This window comes from Callorhinus ursinus, unplaced genomic scaffold, assembly GCF_003265705.2.
Source record: "Callorhinus ursinus isolate GAN/ISIS: 27379988/994484 unplaced genomic scaffold, GSC_fseal_2.0 scaffold6, whole genome shotgun sequence".
NCBI lineage: Eukaryota > Metazoa > Chordata > Mammalia > Carnivora > Otariidae > Callorhinus > Callorhinus ursinus.
The window spans coordinates 70375383-70400427 of record NW_027397068.1 but is presented as its reverse complement, the minus strand read 5'-3'; the positions used below and the strand labels follow the sequence as shown (position 1 = coordinate 70400427).

Below are 25045 nucleotides of genomic sequence, written 5' to 3'. Positions count from 1 at the left end.
TCACTATCTAGTTCATTGTTTTTAACAATTAGGAATTGAGTTATTCTTCAAGAATTTTTGGAGGCGACACTGACTTTAGTGAGGAGTTAAAAAATAAACCACATTGTAGAAATTATTCCTACTAATTACCACTATGTCATGACCAAGATCAACTTTCATCTTGCACGTCCCTCTGTTATTCAATTCTGCTGCATCCAAAACTAAGATCTTGGGATGTTTTATTCTGACGTTATCCTGATACTTTCTTCATGTTATGGAAATCAGCTCTTTCCCAAATCTTTAAAGCAAAGTATGGGTTTTACCTGCCACAGCCTGACTTAATAGCTCTTCTGGAGGATATATTTCTTATATCTGCCAATCCTGCTGGTAAGAGCACTGTAACTTCTTACTGTGGGCTGTATTCAGAGAAGTTATTTCTTTAATTTCTGAAACACGAAGTACCAGCTAGGATCTTTTCTTGTGCCATGCTAAATGACAAATATGATTTGGTTCAGAGAGGACACCAGTGGGTTGTGTAGTTGGACTCTGTAATCTTCGGACATCTTATCTAAGATAGTACCCAAACCAGTGTGTGTGGTAAGTTAGTGCACCTCTGCAATTTGGGCAGCAAGAATATCACTAGTCATTTTTTTTAGTGAACTTTAAATACCTGCATAAGGCTTAATGGCAACAGTGTGGGTGAAAATTGAGTTTTCAATAATCCATATATTCATCAAATGTCCTCGTCTTAAGCATTTATTTAAATGAGCTAGAAAATCCACAAATTACTTTGAGTGTGGTATCTTTCTGTCAGTATCTTCTAGTTCATTTGCTTCAAGAAAGGAAACTTTAATATACTCCAAAGCAGACATCTCAAAGACAGAATCTGCTCAGGTTCCAGCTTAGCAGATACAGTTAAGAGTTTATCTCAAGTGCCTGAATGCAGACATACGGTACTTCATGTTATTTGGTGTTGCCTCGGGGTTTGGAGGATGGGAGAGCAGCTGTGAGCATGCTACCAACACAATTCTTCACCGTGACCCCATCTCAAATAAAAGCAGTATAAAACACAAAGTAACGCTCTCCCTACCTGTGCCCTCCAGTGGGAACAAACCATAGCAACCTGGTCCCCCGACAACTTTAAAGCCTGAGCCTGGGAAGACAAACTCTTCCATGTCCTGTGGCTCAAATGTTCATTCAAAGTAGGGTTAGATTTTCCTAAACCCTTACCCAAGATAATGCCAAGTACTGATGTGCCATTGGGTCCTAAAAATATAGATACATCAGCACAGCGGAGGTGTGCCTGACCTGTGTACTTCTGAGCCATTAAGGGAGTGAGGAAATTCCCAAGATGCCCCAAGCGTGACAGAACCCAGAGAGGAGTCACACATCTTCATTCTAAACAAGCCATCAGTCACCATCACCTGGATTAAGCTTTTCAACTATTGGTCTTACTGTAGCCTGAGGGTTTGGAGTCTCTTTCTTACCCTCACTGCAAGCGATCTGGCTAGAAGAGCCTCAAAGGCCTATCAGCTGACAAATCATGAACAAAACGCCAATGTGGTGCATTCTGTGGAAGAACCGTGCCTTCACAGGCGTGTACTACAAATGCTTCAGAGTTCTGTTTGCTTTTATTATAGAGACCAACTTGGTATAATACATTATTATTTCATCTAGTCCCCTGGATTCAAACCAGAATTTTTCCAACTGCCTGCTTTTATTAATTAAATATATAAGTTCCATCATGTCTCTCACAAGGAAGTTAGCTCAATAGTCTGATTATCTGAAACGCATTCCAGGCCTTTCTGGGTGGACACTTTCTACAGAGAACTTGAGATAAGACCTGAACAGGCTCTTGTATGTTTGCAACAAGTCAAGCCAGGAAATACAAGGCAACACCAATTTCTAGACTTCACTGTTCAGGTCACTACAAGCTTTGACCGAAGGTAAACTGCAGTCCTAAAACATTTACACACAGGAGATTCTCAGCTTTAAAACAGAATGCTCTTAGTTCGGACTATTCCCAAGCAGCCTAGAAGGAGCGGGACAGGTGGTTTCTGGTTTTACTGAAGCATAATTGCTTCCTCTGGCCCTAGCACTGCTGCTGGGCCTGAGCAACGTGGCTCCATGTGACCGGCCACGCTCCTCCCAGCCCCGTTCAGTTCAGATGGGCTGCACTTGCCCAGTTACTCCGGTGAAGTGACTAAACTGTGGTTGTGGAAAGAAGAAATGGTCAGTATATAAACGACAAAACTTCAGGGAAAGTTTATCGACTCTAGTTCATTTCAGGTGTGAAGAAACAAATAGGAAATCGGTGACAGGCCTAGAAATGTGATTTGGTTGAAAGCAGGAGCGACTTCCATCTTTGGGCATTTTGGGCGTCTCAGGAGGTCTCCGTTATGAACATCAGAGCCGTACTGAAGTATACACACTACGGGACTGAAAATCTGCTCCCTGTCTATACTCAGCATTCTTATAGACACACCCTCTTCCCAATAGCTTTCAAGCTCAGGTATCCAATCCGAAGGTCTGTGGGGTGCAGAAACCCCCCCTCGGGGTGGGGGAAGCATATGTGCGCATGGATGGAACACAGCGTGGCCCAGGAGGTGTAGCCCCACGGCACTCCATCGCCTATAAGGAACTGGTAGGTTCTGAACTTGACTCACACACCATACCAGACACAGAATGCGGAACAGCTACCGGAGAAACCGGCTCTAATCCTTGCTTTGATGGAAGGTCAGAGGCAGGGGAGGGGAAACCAGATCGAGTATGCAGTTTATCTCTCTCTCACTAGGCCAAATTAATAAAAACAAAACCTAATTTCCCCCCACTCTTACCCATTCTTATTCCTCCTCAATATTTTTCCTCTTTCTAAGACGCCTTTTTTGTTTGAGAAGCTTAATATTTGGCTGCCTTCTGAAGAAATGGGTATAGTGACAGATGAAAGACTTGTATTCATCATATAATTCAGAATAAGGGAAAAATCGACTGCTGTGCATTTAAGATTCTAACAACCTTGCAATTTTGTATAGTCCTTTCCCCCACCCGTTCTTTTGAAGAAATCTGCTTTTATTCTGTTAATAACTAACCACAGTTGCAGCAGCATGGATCCGATTAGCAGTTCTTATGGTACAAAGGGGAGAGGGAAAAAAAGCTGTGAACAGGGTTGCCAATTTGTCCACCTGGGCCCCCAGGAGAAAGATTAGATGAGGCGCCTGCCTGCTCCCTTTTTTTCCACTTGATCACTGCTCTGTGCTGCCTGATAGAGACCGGCCTTTTTAAAGCCAAGGCACTTTCTTTCCTTTGATAAAAAGTTTCCTTTGCCTCCATCCTCTCTTGTCAACGATTTCTCATTCCGGGTCCCCACATGTCATGATAACTCTCAACCGCACACATGAGTAGCTGTGAAAAGTGCCACACGCTGATGCTTACTCACTGGAATCACCTTGTATCCACCCCAGAAACCCACACGGCAGTGCTCATGTACCTCGCGGGGATGAACACCTTGCTTCCCAGACCCAGAGGGGCTCCATGTGGTCAGGCCTCAGGCCTTTCTATGCTGCTTGCAGACGGACAATAACACAGGAAAAGATACACAATTTGGCTATTAAATATTAGAATTTGAGGAAAATAGCACAGTATCTATAAACTTGGGACCAACAGATAAAATACTGGTATTATAGGCAACATAGTTTCTTTATAGATTTTTTTTTTTTTTTTTTTTGAGAGCGAGCCAGCGTGAGTTGAGGGGAGGGGTAGAGGGGGAAGCAGACTCCCCGCTGAGCAGGGAGCCAGACACGGGGCTCGATCCCAGGACCCTGAGATCATGACCTGAGCTGAAGGCAGACGCTTAACTGACTGAGCCACCCGGGCGCCCTGGCAACATGGTTTCTGTATATTTTTTATAAAATTATTTTCTTTGAAAATAGGGTTAGTTATTAGTAATAGATATTTAAAATAATGGGATGATGAAAAAGTTGGATATTGGACAATTCCAGAATTCTGCTATCATATTTATATGGCACAATTTCTGTGCATGATGTACTAAAATCAGGCAGAGTCTACATATGCAGAGGTCTGGTTTAGACTGACACACCTTACGACTACTATTTCAGGTGCTATTTCTAAGGGAAAAGGAAGTAAAATAATCTGTCACAGTGGAATCTCTTTCAGGAGAAACGGAAATAGAATGATCCCATAAATTGTGAAATACAAAGGCACAAAGATGGCTCCCAGCCCACAGGAGGAAAGGTCATATAAGTAATCAATTTTAAAACTTACTTTTCTTGAGTTCCTGTTTATTCTAAGCAAACTGGAAGCTCTTTAATTTGGTCAGCATTCACTGAGTGTGCTCTGACTTGCCAGGCATTATGCTTGGCACCAGGGATGAAAAGGAAGCAGGGCTCCCTGCCCTCGACAGGCCCCTGGGCCAGCTGGATGACCACGGAGGGACAGTTGGACTCTCTTTCACATGGAGGGATCAGTAAGGCTTTGCAAAGGGAAAGACGCTGGAGTTGGGTCTTCAAGAGCAAGTCGGAGTTTACCAGGCTAGCGAGGGACGGGATGGACATTCCAGGCAAAAGGAACTCAGCTCTAGGAGCAAAGAGCTGACATAAAATCACAACCAGTACTGAACTAGTTCCCTCTACTTCTTTATATATAATTTAAATTCAATTAGCCAAGACATAGTACATCATTAGTTTCAGATGTAGAGTTCAGTGATTCATCAGCTGCATATAACCCCCAGTGCTCAGCACATCACATGCCCTCCTTCATGCCCATCACCCAGTTACCCCATCCCCCCCACCCACCTCCCCTCCAGCAACCCTCAGTTTGTTTCCCAGAGTTAAGAGTCTCTTGTGGTTTGTCTCCCTCTCTGATGACTTCCCTTTCAGTTTTCCCTCCCTTCTCCTATGATCCTCTGTGCTGTTTCTTATATTCTACATACAAGTGAAGCCATATGATAATTGTCTTTCTGATTGACTTATTTCACTCAGCACAATCCCCTCCAGTTCCATCCACGTTGATGTAAATGGTAAGTATTTGTCCTTTCTGATGGCTGAGTAATATTCCATCGTATATATATACATCTTCTTTATCCATTCATCTGTATGGAGGTTCCTAAAGAAGTTAAAAAGAGAGCCACCCTATGACCCAGCAATCTCACTACTGGGTATTTACCCCAAAGACATAAATGTAGTGATCTGAAGGGGCACCTGCACCCCAATGTTTATAGCAAGAATGTCCACAATAGCCAAATTGTGGAAAGAGCCGAGATGTCCCTCTGACTACTTCTAATAAAAGGCATTGATGCCACATTAAAACAAACAACTATACACTTAGGTTCAGCTCTCAAAAAATGTAGGTTTTTGTCTTTTTTCAAGTAGAACTTAAATGATACGATTCTTGGATTTTGTGTGAAATAGACTTAAAGGAAAAATTGTGAAACTAGGAATTCTATTAATATCTGAGTTAGGCCTGAGAATATAGCAGTTATTTTATCACAAGAATTTTCTTCCTGTGACATTATAATTTCAATTGAATCACAACCTATTTATAGAAAGGTCAAAAAAATGACAATATACTTTCCTAAAGACAAATGCTTCCCTATTTATCCATAAAATTTCCTATGACCACTACATACACAGATCCAACTCCCTCCAAAACATGCCCTCGGGACACTTCGAGGGCAGTGCTAAGCTGTCCTGGACGCAGTTGGGTGTCTCCACATTCTAGAAACACTTTCTTGTGGGGCTTCCAGAACACCACACTCTCCCTGGTTTCCCACTTACACCACTGGCTGTTCCTTTCCCTGTTCTCTACATTTCTCAGTGCCCTAGAGTTCAGTCCTCAGAATTCTTCTCTCAGTATTTCTCAACCTTGGCTGCACATAAGAATCACCTGGAGAGCTTTTTAAAAAGTCCTGGTGGAGGACTGCAGTCAGCCCGGGTGACTCGGCAGCTCTGGGGCTGGGCCTCGCAGCCATCCTCTCTAGGGGTGTTCTGTCAGCCAGGGTTGGGAACCACTGGCCTTCACTCAATCCCCAGGTCAGCAGGTCCCAGACCAGCAGCTTCAGCACCAACTAGGAACTTGCTGGAAATGCAAACTTTCAGCTCTACCCCAAACCTACCGAATCAGAACCCGGGTGTGGGGCCCAGTCACCTGCTTTCCCAAGCCCTCGAGGTGGTTATGATGCAGGCTAGGTGCCCTAGGTAACATCATCTAGAACCCTGATGACTCACAAACTTCTGCAGCCGAGATCTCTGCTCAGAATCGAGATTCTTCTTAGAACCAGCTGCCTATTCAAAATCTCCCTTTGGAAGCCTAATAAACATCTCAAATGTAACATGTTCAAAACCAAACTCTTGATTCTCCCTTAAAAACTAATTTCTCCTTTGTCTTCTACTGTAGAGAATCCAATCTTAGGGGCCAAAACCCTTCCGTCCCCTTCTGCTACTCACACATCCAGACATGACCAACCTCCCCTAGGCTACTGAGGTAGCCTCCTAGCTCATCGCCCCATTTCCACCCTCGCCCCCTACGGTCCACTCAGCAGCCAGAATGATCCTTTTAAAGCCTATATTGGATTGTGCCATTCTCTGCCTTCTCTACCTGCCACATGTCTTCCAATCAGACTTAAAGTAAATTCCTAAATCCTAATCATAACCTACAAGCCCTTTATAAGCAGGCTCCTGGTTACTCTCTAATCTAACTGCCTACCCATTCTGTCTCCATCTCCCCCTCTTTACTGTGCTCCAGCCCCAGTGACTTCCCTGTGTCTCCCCTGCCCAGCACACCAAAAACACCACTAATTCAGGGCCTGTGTGCTTGCTCACTGCTCCGCGTGGATACCTCTCTCCCAGATTTTCACATGGTTTCCTTTTGCCCTTTGATCACTGAGTTCCCAGTGCGAATATGAATTTCTAAGAGATACCTTCCCCTAGGGACGCCTGGGTGGCTCAGTCGTTAAGCGTCTGCCTCTGGCTCAGGTCATGATCCCAGGGTCCTGGGATGGAGTCTCACATGGGGTTCCTTGCTCAGCAGGGAGCCTGCTTCTCCCTCTGCCTGCCGCTCCCCCCCCCGCTTGTGATAAATAAAATCTTAAAAAAGAAAAAATATGAGACACCTTCCCCAATCACTGCTATCTAAAAGAAACAACCTGATTTTTCCCCCAACAATACCTGAAAATAAATTATATACTTATTTGCTCATTTCCCAGCTTTCCCACTAGAATTTAAGTTTCATGAGGACAGGGCCCTTCGTCATGTTCAGGGCATTTCCCCCAGTTCCTAGAAACATGCCCGCAGCAGAAGATGTATTCATCACTTGGCTGAATTAATGAATGAAAGAGAACGATAAACAAGGATGGAAGGAAAATGAGCCATTGGGCCAGCTGGCCTTCCTCAGGAAATCACCTGATTTATCCAACAGCAAAAGTACAACATGCTACTTTTCAAAAAGCCACCCAATGAATTAATACGTTTGGCATCCTCAGCAAGGTCACATTCTTGGCATTCGGCTATATGCATTTAATGTAGTTTGCAAGTACAAACTCCTGTGTCACTTTCTGTTTGGAAGGGAGAATATCAACATTAACAATCCCTGGTTTTATCATTTATAAACATGCAGATGTGAATTATTAAAGATTAATGCATTTTAGGATTGGTGTCGGCATTCCGTTTGTCTCATGCCGAAACCAATTCTGTTCTTCATTAGTCAATGACAACCCATATCACCCTGTTATGGGAGAGAAATCAAAGGTGCAAGGGTGTGAGCTGAGAGTAAGTGATGAAACTGATTAGTAAGAGACTTAACGGGCTATAATCAATCAATACATCATCATAATTCTGGCTCCAGGGCTATTGGAACATAGAGAAATAAACATAACACCCGCTGTAAAATGGTTTTGTTCCCTTCACAACCGGTATCTATTCCCTTTAGAAAATATGGTAACATAGATCAGAAGTTTGTGAAATCAGCTTTAGGGACATCTTGACCATAAGTACTACTCATTTTATCACCATTTTCCAAAATGCATAGTCGAATGATTTGTGAAACTTTTACTTCCAGGCTAAGATTAGTTTACAAAAGCTTTGGTACCCTCCGTTCCAATTCCTCGCTCCCTGTGAAGGCAGCGAACAGTGCAGGTCAATGCCAACGGCATTTCGACAGTCGCGGCGCACTGCTGATTCAAGGAGCAACAACACTTAGTTAAACACAAGTTTAGAGGGCTGACGGTCTGCTCGGCTCAAGAACTGAAATCAAACAGTCAACAAGGAGATTGAAATGCTTCTTCTGTGAACAGTGTAAAAAAATAATGGAGAAGTGGGCGTGGACTGCTGGATCAGCCACGTACACACATTAGTCACCGCAATTCTCACAGAGCGGGAAGGAGACACAAAGTATTACCCTGGTGATACAGGTTTTTCTATGTTTTCATATGCAGAAGATCCAAGAAAGGGAATGGAAACCGAGAGGGAGAGTTTAAACTGAACTGCATAACTTAATTTTTAACTGAGAGGAGGAGCAAAACCACCTGGAAATGTGTATTTTGAAAAAATCCTAATATTCTCTTATTTCTGAATGTGGGAGAAGAAGTGGAAAAGGTTGAATCTGAAATTGATTGGACTGGAAGAATTGAAAACAATTTCTGCTTTTGAAAAAAAGAAGAAATACTCATTCCCCAATTACCAGAATACCTGACTTGGGTCAGGAGGGGCCTGAAAAGGAAAAGGGTAGCTCAGAACCCCAGCTGTTTAGAATGCAAGGATCTGGCTGCAGGTCAGCAGTGGGGAGCCTGCCCTCTAGACACAGCAGGAGAACAACCACGATGTCAACAAAGTGCTGAGTCTCCAGAACATGGCTCCTGGTCTGAATTTTAAATTAGTACCCTAAAGGGGAAGGCTCTAGTATCTAAGCCCTACAGAAATGCAATCGCATCTCTCTCAAAGACAAAATATACTGTTGCTTTCTTAAGTATTGCTAAGCATCATTTGGAATGGATCTGAAATTACTGTTTTGTATAACATACAAATAGTTTACTTTGTAAGGGAAAAAAAAAATACTGGCTGAAGTTCTCCATGGTTTGTAGAACTGCTGAATTGATGTTTTCCAGGCTGCCACAGATTAAAAACACGGATATATCAATGGCATTTTGTGTTTAAGAATTTTTTTTCCTGCTCAGCTTGCCAATAAGCAGCATGCATCTTCCTTGCAACAAGCTGTTGGAGGATTTCTACTTCGAGAGAAGCCAAAACGGAGCACTTGATAGATGTTTTAAAATAAGATTTATCAGGTAGGGTGACTGTGCACACTTTCAAGTAAAAAATGCGTCACTCCCTGCAGTGGCATCTCCGAGATAGATGCTCCTGATGGGACCATGACAGGAAACTGGGTTAGAACCACTTACACAGAGTGAAATAAATTCAGAATTTTACCCTGCGTTTTAAGCAAAGATAAACTAAAAAGTGGAAAATTTCTTTATTTAGGACGGGTTAGGCTTTCAGCCCTAAGAGTTCTAAAAATCCAAGGGGAATGGATTAAAAAAAAAAAAAAATCGAGAGATACGGCTTGCACCCTCTGGTGTTCATTTTGTAGGTACTAATCTTGACAAATTAGACCAGGAACTATCATTTCCTCTCACTAAAATCCTTCCTGTTCACTCCAGCCTATGACTAACTCCTAAATGCAATTCATTTTTCTCTTTCCCATTATAGCATCCTTCCAGAATCTGCTTGTCTGAATGTCAAATTAAGCAAGAAAATTAGTTTTTTGACCAGAGTATCTTCTTGTTTTTATGTGCAGCTCTATCAGCTCCCACAGACATCCTAGCTCTCACTTGGCTTAGTGGAGGGTAGAAGCAGGTGAGCACTTACATAGGATATACCACAGTGCTGCCCTAAAAGAGTCATTTTCCATATTTAATCGAATATGTGCCACCCTTTTTTGGAATTCATTCTTTTAGTATCTGAGATTTTCCAGAGGGGTACAAATTCATTAGGACTGGTTGGTATGCTGGATGCATCACTTACCATCCAGGAACTGACATGATAATGCTTCAGAGAATCAGGCTTAACCGTAAAGTAACTGGTGCTTTAAGAGAGTGGAAGGGTGATCTCTGGCAAACCAATTCTACAGGCTCTTAAAACCTGTGATCCTTTTCGAAGGACAGCAACTGAAGGTATCTGCCGGGTGTGAGTCTGTACAGGTCAAGGGGCACGGAGTGCGTGGGGGGGGGAGGGGGGTGTGCGCCTGGGGGAGGCTCCCTGGAAGCAGCTGTGTGTGTGTGTATGTGTGCCCAGGGAAATGCTCCAGCAAGCTGCAGAGGGAGGGAAAGGAGAGCTTCCAGAGGAGGGAGGCATGAATAGCAAAAGATCGGAGCGATGAGGACCGCTCTTGAAAGCTTAATGAAAGACTTTGGTCCACCTCACCCTCCTCCTTCACGGTCTCTCAGCTCTTAAACCGCCCTGACCCACAGCCTCTCATGCGCGCGAGCGCGCTCTCTCTCTCGCTCTCTCTCTCCTCTGTCCGACAGTCAAGTTGGAGAGGAGCCATGTGAGAGGTGAGACCTCAAACAGCAAGCACATAAAACTCAAAAAGAAAGAGTTTTACTTTCATATTTGATGAAACTTTATCTCTGTTGACGACCGCCAGGAGGATGGGGTCTTTGATTAGTCTTATAATAAAGATCCAGGACGAAGCCAGAAGGAATGGCCATGAAAAGCAAACATCTATTCATCATGACGCCAACCTGAATACCTAGATTTGTATCTTTGGTCCTAGCCTATTATAATCAATAGCCCTTCTGCTGTCAGATGAAAGGCTCTTAACTCCACCTAAAATTGGACTTGGTGCAGACGCCAAGTGCTAAAAAAAAAGGGGGGGCGGGATGGAGAAAATCTATTCAGGGATTTACAGTTACTATCTTTAGAGCTCTGTTAACAAAACCAATGAATATTCTCAGCAGTCTGAACATTTAAAGTTTTTATAAACAAAAATGTTCATAAGGCTATGAACAGTTAATTTCTGCCTGCCCATCACCACTCTCCACTGTACGCTCACCCTTCTTAATATTTAACACCGTTGCTGCTTCCAGCACATGGAGGAAAAAGCTGACAAAAGCCTTTGGCCAATAAAATAAAAATTAAAAAAAAGTTGGGCTTATTTACATTTTTGCTTTGTTAGTAAACTGGCATGGTTGGCTCTGGAGGCAAGACAAGTGAAATTAACACCCACTAAATCTTCTGGCAACAGCTACGCATTCTGATGTTGTGCTGTGTCAGCTTCGCTACGTGTGGGGACGAATGAGGACCCGTGTCAGACCTACACAATCCATTCAAGACCCAATCGTTTATTTTCCTAAAACCAAGGTAAATAACTCTAGGATGTGAGCCAGTAAGCAGCAAAAATACAATGGGGTCATTTATTAAAAGGGAAACCACATGTCTAACATCAGACCTTTCAAATCGATTGCACCCGACGTGAGATTTGCCTGATTTAAATGTGTATATACATGCGCACTACCAATCAGAAAGATGAAGATACTTCGTTTCTGTCTCTAAATATAAATACACCAATATAAAGAAGAGGGAGAAATGAAAGCAGAGAGGAGAAACAAGGAAACGTATCATGGCACTGGGGGGAACTACAACGTACACATTATGGTTCACCAACGCGTGTTTACATTGAATGACGGGGGCTTGAAACCCTTTAACGTCTGCCTACGGACTGCCGACTGCCGCAGGGCTGGAGCCCAGGAATGTGCAAACAAAGGGGGAATCCATGTGGCTACTTACCATAGAAAATCTCCATCCTGCTTTTCAAAAGAATGCAGGAAGGAAAAGCCCCACTGAGCGAGGGCAGTGCCAGGGCCGACGCCAGGGCCGACGCGTGCCAGCGTGTATCACGGCAGCCGTCCCCAGGATGCTCACAATGTTTGGGAGGCAACAGGGCAGGAGGGCAAACGTGCAGTGGGTGGAGAAGCGGTTTCACAGGCAAGAAAGAGATTCAGCCATTCGGGATGCTTTCCTGGGCTTTTGTTTATCTACCTCTGTGATAGTTCTCATTAGCTGTCAATTTCATTTAGCAGGACAGAGATGGAGAACAAGGATTGCTCTTTTTTTCACAAACCCTGGGAGGCAACAGTAGGAAGAAGCCCCACAACAGTCTGCTTTTACCCCGCCGTGGCTATCGGCTACACACCAGCTGCGCGTTCTAACAATGACTTGCCGGAGAGACAATGACTGAAAGAGTCAATCTGTGACACACGGAGAAGCAGGAGCAAGCCAGAGCGGGAGGTAATGGGAGAGAAGAGAGGTCAGAAGAAACAAGTTAGTGCTGGCAGCAAGAGGAGGGAACGGGGAGAAGAGAAAGCACCATATTACAGGGAAAAAAAAAGGGGGGGGGGGTGGAAAGTCCAACCAGACATTCCCAAAGCAGCAGTTGGGAGTCTCCTGCCCTGGGTGGGACACCGGGCCATCACCACCTGATATCCGTACGTCACCAGGACAGACTCAGAAGCAAATGCTGGTAGACCGTACATTGGGCTTAGGATCTAATGGATGGATTCACAAAACTTCAACATGAGGATTAGGAATGGGAAAAGGAGAAGGTGAGACTACTAAATGGGCCTAATGATTCTCTAAGGGAAGGTGTCTTTGCATTTGGTTAAATAAAAAAGGAACACTGAACTTCATGACCATCTCTAAAACGTGGTTTTATTACCTATGACCAAGTTCACACAAATCCATTAAAAAAAGAAAAAAAAAAAAAAAAACAAGGGCATATAGGCTAGGTGGAGGGAAAGAGAAGACCAAAATTTTTTTCAAACAAAAACCTGCATGATTTTTAACAAATCCCCTTCAGATAACAACATACAAGGTTTGTGATGAGCATCTATCAAAAACCGATGTTTGAACGTCCCTGGGCTTAGCTTTGGGAACAGAGGAGGAGAAACAGGTAGTATCTGGACGCAAGCCGTGGAGGATAACCAACCACCAAGAGGTCCAGGGCAAGATAGATGAGTGGCTCCTCTGTATGAATTAAAAAAGGGTGCCCCTTCCCACAGGAGAGCAGCCTGAATTTCACGCTCATTTACCCCTCTGGCCCATGTCCTTGTCCATGAGCAACCTGCTCGACTGCACCCGGCCACTAAGAGGGTGTACTGACCAGTTAGTTAATGCTGTCTCCATACACGCAAAAGTGTGAGAAATAACCCTGGATTTTAAAACTACCTCTATCGTTAAATTTTCGGCTAGACTGCCTGTCCATCACATTACACAACAATCAATTTGCCTAGGATCTAAATGAAGCAAGGGTATGGATTCTTGTTTTCCCCTTGTCTTCTGGTCTCCTCTTGGCCTTCTCAGACCCAATCCCCAAGAAGATCAACCACTAACTTATCTTTTTTTTTTTTTCAGGTTAGAGGAAACATGGATTCAACTTCATGAAAATACATTATGCTCTCATGGCTGGCTCGAAGGCAGTCCTACTGAGTGACTTCAGTAAACCCAGCAAGTCATCACTGGAAACTTGACATGTGTGTCTTCTGAACTGTACAAGAACACCACTGGATTAAGAATCAGAAGACTCGCTGCCCAAACCAACTGTGTTGCTCTGGTCAGTGATCACGAGGGGAAGCCTCTAGGTCTCAGATAGTAATAACCGTAACCACAACAATAGTTAACATGCACTGAGTGCTGACCCTGTCCCTGCTTCATGTGCATTAACACATTTGAACTTTACAGGAACCCTAAGACATACAGTTGTTATCTTCACAAATGCAGAAACTGAGGCTCAGAGAGGCTTAGAGGCCTGTCCAAGGTTACACGACAAGGAAGCGCCAGTAAAACGAGGAGGTGAGATCAGAGGATTATAGAAGTCCATGCCGCTGAAACGTAATCTGTGATTCCAGCCAGGAGAACAGGGAACAGGTGTCGAAACTGCCGACCAGATTTCCCAAGAGGTTATTCCTCTTACAGTAACATGAACATGAGAGAAACGTTCCATTTGCCGTGCTGTATAGAATTCCATGACTCTGCATCCCATTGCCCTCAGCAAACGTGGTCACGGATCTACTTGAAGAGCCTTCCTCCCCCCAGATGGAACCTCTGCTGTGTCATCTCTTCCCTGAACCAGGCGGATGCAGAGGAGTGGCCTGGGAGTGTGCGGTGAAATGAAAATGGAGGCCCCGGGCAGTTCGCATTTTGGACCCAAGCTTAAAAACAAACTGGATGCTTTAAACATTTCCAAGAAACCTGAGAGCTTTCTACTAAAAACTTCCTTTCCCAGGAAGCAGGCTGAGAGAATCCTATCCAGGCCCCCACCCGCAGTGACTTGTTGAGATGGGGCTAATGGGTCATCAGAAGCGTCATCCGCTGACCAACTTAACCCTGCGCATGACAGGACGAAGCAGCAGACGCTGAAGCCAGTGCCCCTGCTGAGCCACCTCCTCCACAATCTACGCTATCATGTGTCCCAAGCGAGCTTGTTTCTTGGGGATGTGTTCTACACCGCATCAAAATCCAAACAGTGAGGAGGAAGCCTCAAAATCCCCATCGGAATGGTAAAACGTATGTATGCAAATCATCAGACTGTGAATTACCCGTGTCAGGAATTTTAAATGAAAAACTACAATATCTTTATATCTCAGAAAAGTTTTCATTGAAGTTATTAAGAAAAGTCCTTTTGATCCAATTTAGAAAGCAGCGCGTTTCTGCTTGACAAATACAGTATTTTACATATGACTGTCCAATGTTTAGGTAAGTGATGCTTCAAAAACCATCTCATAACCAAAAATTGCCTAAGGACTTCTGAAAAATAGAGTATTCATAGCTTTAAAAAATGTTAAAAGCAGATAAATCCAGGTTTTACTATAATCTCTGTGAGGACAAACATATCTTTGAAAGAAAGGTTAACATCAAAATGCCTTCATCAAAATGTGCAAAATTATAGCTGTTATCTAAAATATGGATGAATCTTAGAAACAGAATATTTAGTTAAATAAGTAAATTCTAGAAGACCATTTACAGTACAAATGGGGTAACCACATTTCCTGTTGTGCCAAGAACCTTCCTAGTTTATGCCTATTGTCCTGTAATTATTAATAGCAACCCTTCCTGCCCCCAAAGTATCTCAGCTCGGCTGAAAAATGATACAGTCATTCTAAACATACATATAGAAACATGTAAATACGTTTCTATAAATCTCAAAACTAAAGAAAACTAATGATACATACTCTATGGATTTTTGCAATAAAATTCTTCAAAAAAACCCCAAAAAGAACCATTAAAAAAATATTCAGAGAGTATTTGGGGCAGGGGAGAGGAAGAAGCCTGAAGAGAAGGGAGGAACACACAGGTAGACAACAACAACACTGTGATACTCCAATTCTTAAACTGGACGTGGGTTCATGAGTATTCTTTGATAGTTATGTCTCACGATTAGCATGTTCTCTACATTTATATATATATATATATGTTTATATATAAAACATTCCATCATGAGCTTTTTTTAAGTATAAAAGAAATAAAATGGTAAGAAGGGATAAAACTACCATCCATGCTTTCAAAAGAACAGAGTAAACTATTAGAAAATGTATCAGCAATTTAATATAGTTCTAATAGGTTAGTAAGAGGCACTTTCTGGCAGCCACCTAGACTGTGTTAGCAAAAGTTACAAGGGAAAAAAAATTACATTTAGTTTGCTGATACAAGAAATGGGTGATGTTGACATAAGAAAGCTGGACGCAACAGACAAATAAGCCTACGTACACAATAAAGCAAGCAGAAGATACAGAAGCAGTTAAGACCCCTGACATACGAATGCAAGAGTTAACTGGAACATGAACTCCTCGTATCAAAATCAGAAGGTCCCTTTCTATCAGTAACAAGGACTTGAATGCGTGAGGGCCAAGTAAAACACAGGTGAGTGTAAACACGAAACACGGGCTACACAGTATGTGTCCTGGCATAAATTAAACAGAACCATACAAACTAAGGCCAATCCTTGTGCACAGTCTCACCTTGGTGGCACTTACCAACAGAGCATCTTAATGAACAGAATCATTACAAAATTCGCTAAGAATAAATAATTTTCTAGCATGAGGTGAATGTCCAAGCCAAAAATATCACAGTAATTGGTGATTTTATTGAGTGTTTATATTCATTAGTTGAGTACCTTTAGGAACTGGAACTCTCAAATGCTTTGGTGACAATTCACATCACCAGGTTTTTCAACAGTAAGAAAGCAGCGGCATGCGTGTTGCTCTTGATGAACACCAGGTCTGTCTTGACTACAGAGTAAAATAGTAATTACTGAGAAATTAATACCTGGAATACTTGCAGGAGAGATTGGGCCCGATCGCGACTGGCTGCTGCCCACAGGAGAGCCGACAGGAGAAGGTGACGGGCCCCCAGGGATGCTGGAGAGATGAGGGGATGCATGCGGGGAGAAAGGCGACTGAGCCGGGTTGCTCTGATCCCCCTGGCTGCTCGTGGACCCAGACGCGCTGACTGCTGAGCTCAGAGCTGCCTCCGTTCCCGTGGGGAGGTCATCGATGGAGCCAGACAGGTCCTGAGAAAGAAAGAGAGAAACACCATGTTTATGGAGTAACACACTCGGACCCACACCTGACCAAAAAACGATTTAAAAATCCTAACAATGCCCCTTTCAGAGACAGTTTTTCTTAGATAATTGCCAAAATTCAGAGCGTGGCCACTTGTTATTAGAAGACTTTCAGGAGGTCTCTTCGTGAGTTGAACCCTAAGATCTGTCCCAGCCCCCAAAAGTAAATAAAGTTGTACCTCTCTTTCATAAAGCCATCTGACAGCTTTCCTTTAAGCTGCCAGCACCTAGCCCAACACACATGTTCAAAGAGTCACAGGAAACAGCGCCTGACTTGGTGACTTACCATCTGAATGGAATGGTGGCTTCAATACTGAAAACTACTGTTCTGGATCCTTCTATTTAGAGTCAACATTGAAGGACTGTTTGAATTTCAAACTATAATATTCCAATGGAACAGCAATTATTTGTTTATTTATTTATTTGAGAGAGTGCCCGTGTGTGTGTGTGAGCAGGGGGAGGGGCAGAGGGAGAGAAAGGGAATCTTAAGCAGATTCTGCACTGAGCATGCAGCCCAACGTGGGGCCTGACCTCACAACCCTGAGACGAAATCAGGAGTTGGGCGCTCAACCGACTAAGCCACCCAGGCACCCCACAGAACACCAAAATTTTAACCAAACCTTGTGGTGAGAAACTCTTGCATTCTAAGTAACTGTAAGTGCCATTATAATAAAATAGTGACATATATGTTTCTGAATGATATTGTGAATATAAACCCCTTTGAGGTTATGTTGGCAGAAATGAGTCCTAATGTTATACCTTAGTTTTTTATAACAATTTTAAGCTAAACAAACAATTTTTAGTGCCAACTAATTTGTTCCTAACACCCTCTAAGGCAGTTGTTAAAATCACCATTAGACAGATACAGGAACTGAAGCTCAGCTAGTCAGTGACGGTCGAAGGTGACCCCACTGAGGACAGAACCATCTGCTAAAGGGGACGAAGGGAGGCTGAGGGAGGAGAAAGGAGAAAAACAGGCTTCTGCACCCTTGTCAGATTGAAAGGGGGAGAGACTTTAGTCTGGCCTTCCTCACCGCCGTGGCACCAGGGCCCAGAATGGCGCTCAGTCCCGCTCACCCAGCAGGCGCTCAGTCAGCCAGGGCCGGCCTGTAACCCCAGGTCACAAGAGTCTGCAGACCCAGGCGGGGCGCAGGGCCAGTGCTGACTGAGCTCTCAAAGCTGTGGTGCGGTCTACAATTACTTGTCTTGATGATCTAGGACTAAATGCTACAGAACGGGATCAGAAATGCTAGGTGATGCTACTGTCTACAAAGCATATTCAATTCTAATTTATACCCTCGACTCATTCAACTTTATTAATTTTACCTCACTGCTTACTACAGGGACGTCTAAAACTAGGGCTTGGAAAACTGGTGGAGGTGGATGCTTAGGATCTGAAGAATGAATCTAGACCAGTAAATACAAAAGGGAGCAGGTAAAGCACAGCTGGTTATAGCTCTTCAGGGTCCCCCCAAGTGTCAAAAAGCAAACTCAGGATGAGGATCCCAGTCTCCTGGAAAGTTTATCTGTTAACCATCTGCTATATCATATAATTAACTTCTCTCTTTTTTTTTTAACAGCAAAATTGCCAATGATTAAAAAATACCTTCTTAATAGCTGTGAAAGCCTCACAAAAACGAATGTTACGGAAAAACAAAAATTTCTTATGCTAAGAAGAATAACATCTAAGTAGAGAGTACTCTTCAACGTCATATAACCGTGCTTATGAATAACAAACATAATAGTAACAGCGTAGATTGAACACATCACCATTGAGAAAGTATCATTAAATTTCCAAAATGAAATGGGGCAAACAAAATCGTATTTTCAGAATCCAGAGAAAAAAAATAAACATTTCTATGCAGGGCACACAAGTTGCATGATTTTGCACATATTCAGCTGCTAAAACATTGTATTTGACTTGACTACTGGGTTCAACAACAGTTCGATTCAGACTCTTTGAACCGAACACAGCTTTTGCAAAGCAGGGTCGGAAACACAGGAAGGTTATTAAGCAAGTGATATGCTACATACAATGGAGAAAATACTCACACTTCAGAAATCAAGACAAGTATCTGAGTTTCTAGAAACAACACCGAAGCCAGCAGAGTGCATACGTGCACACACACTGACTTGCTGAAAGAGGAAACAGGGCAAGTTCCATTGGTCCCTCCCTCCCTCCCCAGGCCCACGGCTGACTCCTCACGTGCACAGCCTCAGAGCGAGGATGGGTGCTGGGGTGGGGAAGAGTGGTTGGAGTCCTGGATGGTTCTTTAAGTCCCTCCCTTCCTAACCTGATATAACCAATTCACAGAAGTGCGGAGGGACCCCCGGCGGGGCTCTTCAAAGCACTGCAGCCTCTGGCCGGGGGCTCAAACTGGACCCTGCCTATTTTTGCTTTGCCCACCAGCTGACTGTTTTTAAACGACTGGAAAAAAAAAAAAAAATCAAGAGCAACACTTTGTGATCTACTTGCAAAATACTTGCAATTCAAATTTCAGCGTCTGTAAAGTTTTACTGGAACACTGTCCCCGCCGTTCCTTTATGTGTGGCCCACGGCTGCTACAGAGACCCCGAGGCCCGCAAAGCCTAAAATATTTACCATGGGGCCCTTTCAGGAAAAGTGTGCCAACCCCCGATTCAGAGAGTGGTGGGATTCCTGGTACAGCCTCTACTGTCGCTGCCTCTCCCTTGGGGTAAAGAAGAGGAGACGGGCCTCCGCTGAAGTGCATGGTGACAACTGCCCGGCAGGACCTGTCGGCGCTTCCCCCAGAAGAGGCGCTGACCGCACGACTGCACCCACCCGGGAAACACTGAATGGGAGCCAGAGAGAACCGTGCTCTCTTGGCAGGTATTCGAATCACCCAGGGAGGCCCCCAGTGAGGATGGCTGGTGGGCTCCAGGTGTAGACACACTCCCTTAATACCTCACGAATGTGTATGACTAATAAACAAAGGGTCAATCAGACAAAATCAGTTGGGGCGCGGAGAATAGGATTTGATGCTTCTTTGGAGAAAAAGAAATCAGTAGATAACTAAATATAAAACCATTCTCTTTTACTACACTACATATGGGATATTAAACATAGAAAAGACTTGACACAGATTCGATTTTTTAAAACATCATTATTTGAAGTTAAATAATCTTATGCAAATCTTTCTTCATAAAAAAAAAAACCAAACAAACCCAAATTGTTACTTGGAAATTTGAAAAATTCTCCACATCACCTATAAATTCCTTCCCTGTCCTCCCTTAAAATTCCAAGTTATGGCTGAACAAGTGACACAGATGGGTGTTAAGAAGGCTTCATTCAAGCTGCAAAAGCATGAAAAACATTTCTGTTATTCAACAAGCTGATCGAGGAAATACCAAGAGAAAAATATAAAAACAGTGGCTTTCTTAGTATTCACATGTCATCAGAATTTCAGGGCTGACTAGACCTCAGTGTAACAGAAGAGTAATAAAAAGATATAATTTCTGTATTACTATTATACATACACGTAACTTTTATATGTAAATTATAGAGAAATATTCCCGCCCTGCAGACGCTTAGGGTATCCGTATGTATAGCTATCTTAAAACATGTTAATAAAAGAAGTTCAACAGTGGTTTAAACATTCAGCCTAGTTAACAAAGAAGCTCTGTAACTAATACTCCTCTGGAGGACAATTTAGTCAGCAGGGCACCAACTCTATTCTTCTTTTGTAAGTACTATCAGATCTATGATGTCTGGAAAGAACAGAGAGACCTTACTGCATCTCATTCTAACCAAGACACCTTCAAGCTACAGTGCTTCCATTTATCTTGCTGGGAAGCTGGCAGGTAAGGTAATGGCAGGGAGGACTCTTTGAAGGGGCTGGAGTCCCCCTGCCCCACAGCATTCCCGGCATCTTTCCTTTGTATGGACGGGAGTGACGGGTAAGGCAATGACTTCATGGGCTCCTACACAGTAAATTCAGGATTTTGCCAGGACAGCCTGAGTTGGTAAAATCTTGCTCTCAAGTTGGGTTTTCAGTATCTGACATCACTCAGGATACTGACTACTTTCCAGCACACCAAAAATAAGATAACTTCTACTGTCGATGGTTAATTTATTTTTAGAAAATCAATGCCTTAAAAAAGAAAAGCTTGTTTTGCTTTAAAATTTAAGTGAAAGTTCCCTGCAAAGACTTTCCCTCTGTAAACCATCATCTCTGCACCCTCTGTCCATGTAAAATTTTCATTCTAATCCAAGTGACAAGTACAAGAGATTTCACTGCACTTGGAATGAAATGCCACCAGGGAGCAATAACAATCCTATCAAGACTCTGACAAGAGAAACACTTATGAATTAACACAGAGCACAAATATGTTCCTGATTCAATACAATGGGACAGGGTGGGGAAGGGCGGTGACAGGGCAGTGATGGATATGGGAACATGCCATGAAGGAGGAGCATAGGAAGAATTTTTAGAGATCTACATAAATGCAAAACAGACCTACAACATTATAAATATTCTCTCTCAGGTCTACATATTATCTCTGATCCTCCCTAAAAATACTGTTAGTATATTATGACGTACTACATCAAGAGGCATCTTTGGCTTTGATGGAATTCAATTTATCTAGGAAGGTAGCTGCCTCAAGGATAAATTCCGCCAATCCTAGCGATGTCTTACTGTCTCAAAGACCTGGGAATAAGTCAGAAAATCTTACTCCCTTGTTTAATTAAATAAGTGGGTTTTAAAAAAAGCAAATCAACTCCAAAATCCTCTAAGCTGTGGTCCTCAATACAATTAGTTGATAGCATCAGATCAGCGTCTGATAGAGAACTGGAGAGGAGCGCACACATTTGGGCATCTCTTGCTCGGAAGTGCCCCAAGAGAGCACAAGGATAAACACTGAATTGGAAACAGAGAAGATATTTCAATCAATGAGACTAGTTCAGGTCTCTTGTTTAAGGATTTTAATAGGATACAGTTAATGATTTCTCACTGTGACTTCCCATGGGTTTGACGCACAGGTTAAAATGCCAGTTCAATGGTCTTTTAAAAAGTCTCTTCAGTCATCTTCAAAAGCAGGAATAGTGTCTCTTCTCCTTTTTAGAATATTGAGTATAAAATTCAGGCATGCATTTTTTTCTTTTTCTCTCTCCAACTAGACCCTAACTTTCTTAAGGGCTGTGTGATTCCTTCTGCCAGGTGTGGTGTTAAAGAGAGGATGCGTTTCACTGGTCTCTGCTGAATGTCACTGAATTTATATGCTCTGTGGTAAAATACAGCTGCAAACACCATACAAAGTAAGTGAGCACATGCAAATCTTTCTAAATATTTACCATAAATGCTCTAGTGAAAACTACTGACTTCACTATTAAAATTTAGCAACGAATTCTCAGCCCTCTGTTTCCAATTAGCATCCCTGAGGCTATCCACCCCCAGCCTCATGAGACTGCTTAGTTTTTTAGAAACTGATACTTCACACACTGTGAAATCACTTCATACCTTCCAACCTTATTTTAGAACTATCATTCTGGACATGTGATACAAATACACCTTGAAATTGATATTAGAATTGAGTCAATAATTGGACCGACATACACACAAAAGGAAAAACCTCACAGTGACTCTGTTCCCTCTCTATGATGTTAGTAGGTTTCTTCTCGGCACAAACCTGTGTGCAACCCACCCAAGTCCCTGCTGCTTTCATTTGTCTAGACAGCAAATGAGTTAAAAGTTTAGGCTTCCTGTCTAAATGAATAAAAAAATGCAAAGGCACAGAAAAACAGAATCCATGAAAAAAAATCCTTCAAAGCAGTAATTTTTAGGCTCTAAAAGCATCTTCTTTCCAAGTTATATATATCACTTTCTATTTAAACATGTCCAAATAACAAATATTTATCTCTTCATTGTATGTGACAATATATACAACACATAGCCTTAAGATGTACGAGGCCAACTGGAAAAAAAAAAAGTGTTTGATGTTAATTTAAACATAGTCACAAGCTCCACAAATGACAAACCCCTAGCCAAAGCCAAGGAAAAATGCAAAGAAAATTCATGAGTCAAAATTCATTGTAATGACATAGCCAAGAACCGCTTTCCTTTTCTCAAGCCAAGATTCCAATATGGGTAACTCTCATTTTAATGGGACATTTATAGGGTAATCAACTAAACTGATATTTCACAAAAGCAGGATTCAGAGTTAAGCATAGTATCATAAGCAAAAGTTGCTAATATGGTTATATTTCCCTTGATTTTTAAAAATCAGCACCTAAAATAGAAGCTAGCCTCAAAGCTCCTTGGGTTAGAACTCCTGATATGAAATGTGCTTGCCATTCTAAATTTAGACGTGGTAAACAATATAAGTATGAAATATGCATCATGTAAGGGAATTTTTTTCCATTGCAGAAGCCCCAAGGGGATCCTAAATTATTCTCAGTTTCTGAACTCTGCCCAGGGAGATTCTCTGTTCTTCCACTATTAAGAACAGTCTCAAGATGTTGTGTAGGCTAGGAAGAACAACAAACAGACCCTTTAACACAGTATGGGCAGTCTTGAACTTAAAAATTATTTGGTAAGAAAATGTATTTATAGTTTTCTTTTCACTCTATGGAATTTGGGATATACTTTCATCTGGAAATAACATCACCCTGCTTGGTTACACTACTAGGACTGTGCTCACAAATGATAATGATAATGAACATAATCATCACGATTTTTTAGTAACAACAACTGTTACTACCATTGATTTAGCATCTTCTAAGTACCAGAGATATTATATATTATTTTCTTATGTGAATCTATAGCATCTTATTAGCTCCCAATCTCTTGTTCCTACCAAAATGTTTTTTTAACTGATTTCATTCTCCAACACAGCCAAGAGCCTCCAGACCCCTCTTAACCTCAAGCCAAAGCCCAAGTCAGTGCTGAAAACACTAAACAAGCCTCACGTGTGAATAAATGTGGGCCTTTCATTATTCCGAGAGCAATGGCATCTTAAAGAAGACACTTACTAATACAAATGACAGACCACCGGTGAAGGTAAAACTACATAATAAAGTAAGGATAATGAATAATTTGGGGAGAGATTCTGTACTGCGGCCTGCCCTATCTAAGGTCTGCAGATGAAGCTGTGGTGGCGGGTGGGTGCGAGGAGATGGGGAAAAAGGTAGAAGGCAGTTTGTACATGTGAATGACATACTGTGATCCTATACACTCAAATGTCCCTTTCTCATGGAGTCTCAATGAAAAGAGACAGACAGCTAAAGAGATGGATTCTCAAGGAGGGAAAGACTTCTGTGATGGAGAGGTGCATCAGTAAGAGAGCGGAATACAGAATGGGGTGTCTTCAGCCTGTGCACGGTAGCCCAGGGGCTGCTGTCTGAGATGGGTCCAGACCAGGAGCAAACGTGCACCCTCTGAATGAGTGGTGGGCACGAGACTGGAAGCAGAGAGAACAATGTGGAAAGGCCAGAGCTCTGGGAGGGACGCCATTGCAGAGCAGAGAGGAGAAGCGCGCCAGGAAGCTGAGAAATAAAGGCTGAGTGAAGGGGGATGAGGCCAGCTGTGAGCCACCGCTGTCCACTGACACCAAGCAACACGTGCTTACACTTTTTAGGAGCCAGGGAGCCAACGGCGGTCTAACAGGTGACTTCTCATATTATCAGAGAAGGAAAAGGAATGGAAAGACATGTTAGAGCATTTTAAAGAAAAAAAAAATCATGTTTTGAAGTGTTTATGAACAAAGAATGCTTTCAGAACATGACTAAAATTATAGGTACCACTAAGAAGAAATTTGTAAAAAGGTTTTTCAAGATCTATATATTTCAGCATTATATAAAATTTAACAAATGAAGGAACAACAGCAATGGCAGCAAGTGCCTCCATAACTGGAGTCCAGGTTAGTCAAGGGTGTGTTTCCTAGACCGCAGGAATCCCGGGGGGTCTACACAGCTGCCCCACTCATTTCAGTTCTGTGTAAGAATCAATGGAGATTGACTTATTTCACTCAGCATAACACCCTCCAGTTCCATCCACGTCGTTGCAAATGGCAAGATCTCATTCCTTTTGATGGCTGCATAATATTCCATTGTGTATATATACCACAACTTCTTTATCCATTCATCTGTCGATGGGCATCCTGGCTCTTTCCACAGTTTGGCTATTGTATCACATGACCTCACTGATATGAGGAATTCTTAATCTCAGGAAACAAACTGAGTGTTACTGGAGTGGTTGGGGGTGGGAGGGATGGGATGGCTGGGTGATAGACATTGGGGAGGGTATGTGCTACGGTGAGCTCTGTGAATTGTGCAAGACTGTTGAATCACAGATCTGTACTTCTGAAACAAATAACGCAACATATTTTAAGAAAAAAGGAAAAGAAGAAGATAACAGGAGAGGAAGAAAAGGGGAGTATGTCAGAGGGGGAGACGAACCATGAGAGATGATGGACTCTGAAAAAC

At 42.7% G+C, this 25045-nt stretch overlaps 1 protein-coding gene across 9 annotated transcripts in view; it reads right to left on the bottom strand.

The window, feature by feature from the left end:
- The window catches only part of ARID1B (AT-rich interaction domain 1B), a 437894-nt gene that overhangs the window by 113542 nt on the left and 299307 nt on the right, over positions 1-25045 (bottom strand). For all 9 annotated transcript variants that reach the window (XM_025866378.2, XM_025866380.2, XM_073894146.1 and 6 more), the window contains one exon: positions 16308-16551. In XM_025866378.2, the coding sequence (XP_025722163.1) occupies positions 16308-16551 (244 nt within the window). The remainder of the gene's footprint in view (positions 1-16307; positions 16552-25045) is intronic.